The sequence below is a fragment of the Macrobrachium nipponense genome, chromosome 3 (genome assembly GCF_015104395.2).
Source record: "Macrobrachium nipponense isolate FS-2020 chromosome 3, ASM1510439v2, whole genome shotgun sequence".
Lineage (NCBI taxonomy): Eukaryota > Metazoa > Arthropoda > Malacostraca > Decapoda > Palaemonidae > Macrobrachium > Macrobrachium nipponense.
The window spans coordinates 4,630,328-4,637,827 of record NC_087202.1 but is presented as its reverse complement, the minus strand read 5'-3'; the positions used below and the strand labels follow the sequence as shown (position 1 = coordinate 4,637,827).

Genomic DNA, 7,500 nt, shown 5'->3' with positions numbered 1-7,500 from the left:
TTTATAAACCACTTACTGATTACTTTTACGCTGGAATTAATGTGATGAACCAATCGTGATGTTAACATCAGCTGTGATTGAACATTACATCATACGTAAACAATGTATGTAAATATGTATGTGTGTATATACATAATTATGTGTATAGTTTTGTTTTTCACATACACTGCAAAATTTTTCGTATCACAAACATTAAGCTACAAATGTCGTTTAATATCAAATTCACTCAGCCTCGGAGTAAACATAACAAACCGGAGGAGAAATTTACAATTGATGATCGATTCGTCAACCCTCCGCTAAAAACTAGGATTGATATTCATGTTACACCAATTCTATTCAATGTCATTTTGTTTTAGACGCTGGACTATGATAACGTGGGTGGAGGTGCAGGTGGATTTAGAGCCTGCCAATGGCGGTGTGGGTGGAGGGGGAGGTGGAGGTGGAGGTGGAGGCGTATTAGAACTAGCCCCGACAACTCCAGCAGGAGCTCCCACCAAAATCAAGCTCCCGATGGAAATTTCAAATGTCCTTCTTTTTTTTAGACCCTGAGTATGATAATGTGGGTGGAGGTGGAGGTGGAGCTGCCATTGGCGGTGCGGGTGGAGGTGTCGATGGAGACGTATTAGTAGCAGCCCCGACAGCTCCCGCTGGAGCTCCCGCACCAGCTCCTGACTCTATAACTGAATTGGACAAAGCCACAAGTCCGGAAAAAGTGGAGCTGGAGAGGACCTACTTCCCCGAAACGTGGCTGTGGGAAATCGTTGTTATTGGGTAGGTTTGAATTCGGTCGATGTCCTTACTCTTACAAAATACAGGACGCTGCTGAGCTCTAAAACAAATGCCTTGTAGGGGGGATAGTGCTGGCAGTGTGCCTCATGTGGTGCAATGTAGTCATTACTTAAGGTTCTTTGCAGCATCCCTTCCTTAAGCCTCCCAGTCGCAACCCCCTCCGTTCATATACTTTTTCTTCCATCTTGCTTTCCACCTTCACCTAACAATTGATTCATATTGCAACTGCGACGTATTCCTCCTGTTACACCTTTCAAACCATTTTACAGTCAATTTCAGTTTCAGCACAGTGACCTCACGTCCCAGCGTTGGCCTTTGGCCTCAATTCTACATTCTATTTTACTCTAAAAACAAATGGTCTATCTCTAATGCAAGTAGTAATGAATCATGATTAGTCAAAAATCTGTATAAGTAAGTGACAGTAACTTGTATGCGTATGGAAGGTATTATTATTATCATTACTTAGCCATAATGACCAAACTTTGCTGCAAAAAACCTTGCGAAATTGTTTCTAACAATCCCAATCTATTTCTCTTAGTATGTTAGTTTTCGAATTTATAATGAATTATTTTTGTAGGCAAAAAAAAATCAATAACTATTTAGTCATCAAAAGACCTTTATTTCGTGTCAGGTAGCACTGATATTTTTATCCAAAATCTGTGAAACATTATTCATTTTTCTCTTTGCTATCACAGAGGCCTTTTGCCTATCCTTAAACGCTTCTGTATTTATGTAATATTTGCTCAACTAGAATAAGCATTATACTGAAGCACTGCGAACACCTCCTGACCCTGTCCACAGCGAGAGTGGTGAGACGGCAAAGGAGGTCGAACTTCCGGACACAGTAACGACGTGGGTGGGCGAGGCCGTCTGCCTCCATCCAGAGTTGGGCATCGGACTGAGCCCCAAGTCCTCCATCACCTCCTTCGTGCCCTTCTTCCTAGACCTCAGTCACCCAGCCACTGCCCGCAGGAACGAGAAGGTCCCCGTCCTAGTCTCTGTCTTCAATTACGTGAACGAAAGTCTGCCTGTAAGTGATGGGGTCCCAGGGACGGAATTGCATTCCTCCCAGGAAGGTCTTCCTGTCAATGGTTCGCTCTTCTTTTCTGTGACCCATAGCTGCCAGTTTTGCTCTTGTTTATAAAAGAAACGATTGATATTCTGTTACACGCCTGTCCCTTGTAAATATATATCAACACTCACACTACAGAGTCCACGCTAACATAAACGGATAATGAATTCCTCACACATCAGGTGACTGTTCAGTTGCTGCCAAGTGCCGAATACACGTCCCCAACATATTCGATGAAGACCTGCGTCTCCGGCAGCAAAAAGAAGTAATGAAGTTCCTGGTGGTGCCTCTGGAGGCCGGGGACGTCAACCTCACCTTCAGTGCCTCCATAGACACTGCCAATGGAAGTTGTGGCGGGACAGTTGACGTCGAAAGGAGGTAAAAGGAAAGAGCAATTTGGGCTTCCTGTCTCATCTGGCCGAGTTTGGCTCAAACTATGTTAAATGACGTTCTGTCTTCATGCGATACATTGAAAACAAAATAGATACGTTTTACTTAAAGACTGAGTAATTCCAAAAATTATTGGCAAATAATGAAATGTTTTACATATATTTAAGTATTATATACCAATATCTGCCTCCTTTCAGCGACACCGTCATTCGCCCTTTGAAAGTGAAATTCGAAGGAATAACTAAAGCATCGACACATGGACATTACTTATGTGGCAGTAAGTGATGAATTGTTGGAAGGTTTCATTGTGGAAAATGTAAAGAGAAGTTACAAGAATATTCACTTGCCTGTACACATACATTATTCTGTTGTTAGCGATGTGTGCATTACGTAAGATCAACATTGCATAAGACAGTTACTTGAAGTAGGTTTTTATTTGTTTGGGCAGATGACAGCGCCTTTACGTGGTCCGTCGAGAGTTATCCTGGGACTGTCAACGGCTCAGATAAAATTTACATCTCTGCTTCCGCTGACCTCCTAGGACCGACCCTTGAGGTAAAAAGAATTCCTCCCAGTTGCTGGAGTCAGTATAGTAATTGTTACTATAAATATCACATCTAAAAACTTGGACAATGCCATTCATGTCACTTAACCCATCAGCAGTTCCTGTGGTGATTCATTTGTACCATTTTTTAGAACCTGGGAAACCTGATCAGAATGCCTTATGGCTGTGGTGAACAAAATATGCTGAACTTTGCCCCAAACATATACGTGATGCAATACCTGGCATCGTCAGGTCAGCTCACTCCCAGCATCGAAGCTCAGCTTCTGAACTACATGAAAACAGGTAAGGAACTCCTTTTGTTAGTGAGGGTATGTCTGGTAATAGTTAGATTTAAGAACATAATTTACATTTCTGCAGTCTGAAAAACTGCCCGTGGTGCATGGCAATTAATGTAGCATTCTTCCATATTTTAAACCCTGCATTATCGTGAGCAGCATTACCAGCTATAGGGCATGATCCCAGCTAAACAGCGCAAGTGAAGAAGACATTTGGTTTATGGCAAAGCGACAACTTCAGCCTCCAGCGGAATGTGGAACTTGATTCTCTGCAACACTGGTACCATACACCCTGGTATGGCTGGTATAGTGATTTGTGTTACGGCATGCCACTCAGAAGTCATGGGTTCGCGTATCCCGCAGGGCGATGCAAAATCACTGGCTCTGTTTTGTGATCAGTTACTGCTGCAGTATATGTATATGAATGCCTTTTGCTGTAATATAACAGTATAATATAACAGTAAAATGCCCATAAAATACTATTTGAATGTTGTAGCCATATATTTTGAGCACTTCCTTCCGTGCCCCTGATCACTGGCAGAATATGGACAGATGATGTCTTACAAGTGTATATATATATATATATATATATATATATATATATATAGTATATATATATATATATATATATATATAAAAGGTAGGATGGGAATCAAAATATTCCCTGGTACTTTTTTGGCCTTGGAAAGCTTCTTTTTGAAAACCACCTCTGCCATACTCCAGTTCATAGTATGACCTTTACCCCTAATATGTAGGAAAATCCCTGAGCTCTGTAGCGAATATCGCACTGATCTTTTGTGCCCTGTTACTCTTTGCGAAATGGATTTGTCCGTCTCCCCAACGTAAATCTCATTACAATTGCTGCACACAGTTGTAAACTCCAGCTTCTTCTCTTTGATTTAGGTATATACGTTAATGAGCGAACTCCCAATGGATTTGGTGTAATGGAAAATGAAAGGAATATTAGACCTGAGGTGTTCTGTAGCTCTTTGGACGTCTTTATCGTATGGAAGTTTTATTCTATTGTAAAATCTATCTCTGTTGTGAGTAGGACCTCTGCAGAATATCCATTTCATTTTCCATTATTGCAAATCCATCGAAGTTCGCTCATGAATGTATATACTCAAATCAAATCAACGACATGAACCTGTGAGGAGGATATTGAAAATCAGATAACAATGACGAGTTAATCCTGAGCCTCTTCTGAAGCAGGTGTTTCAGAACCGGATGTAGCGCTAGACAGAAGTCAATGAGGGAAAAGAAAAAAAAAAACACAAACACACCAGGGAATGACTTAATTTCCATCCTTCCTGGGTCAATGGTCACCTGCATACCAACGGAGACATACTGCCACACCTACATATGCTTTGTATATATATTCTTGTAAGACATCATCTGTCCACATTTTACCAGTGATCAGGGGCACAGAAGGAAGTGCTCGAAATATATGGTTGCAATGTTCAAATAGTGTTTTATGGGCCTTTTGCCTTCATATATATATCTACAATGTTCCCCCTGTATTTGCAGGGGATGGATACCAGACCCCCCATGAATAGCTAGAACCTGCGAACAATTGAAACAACCATAACAAACGCTTAAAACTGCCTATTTTGTTAATTAAAACTTGAGAAACCCCACAAAAAATGTTTATACCTAGTTTTTTCAATAACTTTATCACAAAAAGTGCATTTTATGATGAAATTGATAAAAAAACAGGAATTTTTGGATATTCCTCATAGAAAAATACCACAAATATTTGAATTTCCTGCGAATAATGGGGGTATGCGTATTGTATCAGAGAGAAATCCACATAGTGAGTCCGGCGAATATGGGAGTTCACTGTATATATATATATATATATATATATATATATATATATATATATATATATATATATATATATATATATACATATATATATATATATATATATATATATATATATATATATATATATATGTGTGTGTGTGTGTGTGTGTGTGTGTGTGTGTGTGAGGCCCGCAAACAATTTGGGAGTTCACTGTATATATATATATATATATATATATATATATATATATATATATATATATATATATATATATCGATAAAATACAATTTCTGTCCTATAGGCTACCAGCAAGAGACTACTCTACCAGCACACTGACGGATCCTTCAGCGATTTGGTAATTCGGACGCCTCAGGATCTACTTGGCTCAACAGCATTCGTGCTGAAGGTCCTTCAGTCAAGCCGATAGTTACATCACGGTAAGTACAGAAACTCTACGAATTCCTTTTTGCATAATATGATATACATACATACACATAACCTCTCTCTTACTAACATACAAACAATCACCACACACAAATAAATATATATATATACATATATATATATATAATATATATATATATATATATATAATATCATTACAAAATATCACAAGACAACAGCCCCCATGATTAATTTATTGAGACGTTTCGTGCCCGAAGACACTGGCACAATCATTTGGCTGGAATTGAAATTTGGTTTGTTTAAAAACATTAAACTAAAATAAAAAACTATAAAATAAATCATGAATTTCACAGAGAAGTAGAACTCTTTGACAAGAAGCTAACGGAATACCCAAATCAAGAACTACCAAAAAATAATGAAATTCCCGACTTCACTCTTCTTGGAGGTGAATTGCGTCGGTGGAACATGAGTGTAGTAGACAGTGGTTGAAATCGTGTTGAATAAGTGAAAACACAGAGCCCAAGTAAAACATGAATAGAGGCAATAGCCACGGACAAGTGATACACGCGGTGGCTTGCTAGACCTTCCGAGATGTTAAGCCTAATCTTTTGTCAAACCTCTCAAATAGATACCCTAGTTTGGGTAGGTCCTTTAATTCTTCAGCTGCGTTGACACATCTATTTCTTTATAATCCTCATCTGTCAATTACACAAGCCTTCTAGTAAACTTTATTTTTATCTTGCTATAAGTCTGCTAAGTCAATGACACCCCGTGTTTCGCTTTTCCCTTCGCGGCTGCTGCCTTTATTTAGATATTCATCACGTTCCATAACTTCGTGATTCAGTTATGAAATATGAAAAATGTATAGGCAGCGGCTGAAGGCTGAATCTCGTACGTTGGTTTGAAGCGTGAAAGGTGATAAGTTAGTCGAGAAACTTAATGTCAATTATAAGTATCCAATGTCTTAGAGTGACAGCGTGGAAGGTGTTTTAGAACAAAATGGCTTTATTAATAAGGGGACACAGACTCGTACACGACTCTCGGGATAAGTATGAACATGTATAGGAATGCAGTGGTATACATACGAGGGTATTAATATACCCGCTGACAGTATTTTGTTTCAACGTCACAACAGACTATTCAAGCGTAACAAAGACAAAACTTTCCACATGTTTATATTCCAGTTTTGAAGTCACAGGCTACAAAATATTGCAGTCGTATATTATGTCCATTATATATATATATATATATATATATATATATATATATATATATATATATATATATATACATATATATATATATACATATATATATATATATATATATATATTATATATACATATATATATATATATATATATGCCATAATGAAACATATTTTGATGGTTGCCAAGATCTTCAGAAAAGTTCTTTAGATACAAATCACTAACCCGGCGTTTTCTAGTTTTCTTTTTACATATCTATGAATTTTTTTCTCTCCTTTTTTCTGTATTTCCCTTTACTTCCTCTACTTCGTCCTAATGAACACCATAATATTCTTTGGAAGCTTGAATTTCAATCAGTGGCCCCTATTGTGAGTTTGTTCCACATGAATAGTTTCATCTACGTATATACTTAATAATAATAATAATAATAATAATAATAATAATAATAACTAATAATAATAATAATAATAATAATAATAATAATAATAGATAGAAATCTCAATTACGAGGGCACAAGTAATGTTCTTTGGGTCCACAATACACACTGATGGTATCAGCAGTAAAATTTCATAAAACTATATAAAAATTTTCGTACCCTTCCTTGGTTCATCTTCAGCCGAGTGCTACCAGCAGTTTATTATTTGGGACCTCAAAGAACAACAACAAAATAATAATAATAATAATAATAATAATAATAATAATAATAATAATAATAATAATAGGGGTCAAGATCGGTGTAGAGATGACTGGCAGCTCAAAACGAAAGCAACGCTGCAAGAAAGAGAGAGAGAGAGAGAGAGAGAGAGAGAGAGAGAGAAGAGAGAGAAAATCGTTAATGACTTTGATGACTATGATATCATAGTTTATCTGTAAAATTGAAATATATATACACCGATCTTGACCCTGTATTTGATAATAATAATAAGAATACTAATAATAATAATAATTAATAATAATAATATAATCAACTATCTTCATCCAGGTGG

The 7,500-nt window shown here is 37.3% G+C and overlaps 1 protein-coding gene across 1 annotated transcript in view; it reads left to right on the top strand.

The window, feature by feature from the left end:
* LOC135222118 (uncharacterized) overlaps positions 1-7,500 on the top strand; it is an 83,156-nt gene that overhangs the window by 31,768 nt on the left and 43,888 nt on the right. Inside the window, 4 exon segments of the mRNA XM_064260288.1 lie at positions 543-771; positions 1,591-1,819; positions 2,044-2,126; positions 2,968-3,098. Coding sequence (XP_064116358.1) covers positions 543-771; positions 1,591-1,819; positions 2,044-2,126; positions 2,968-3,098 — 672 coding nt within the window.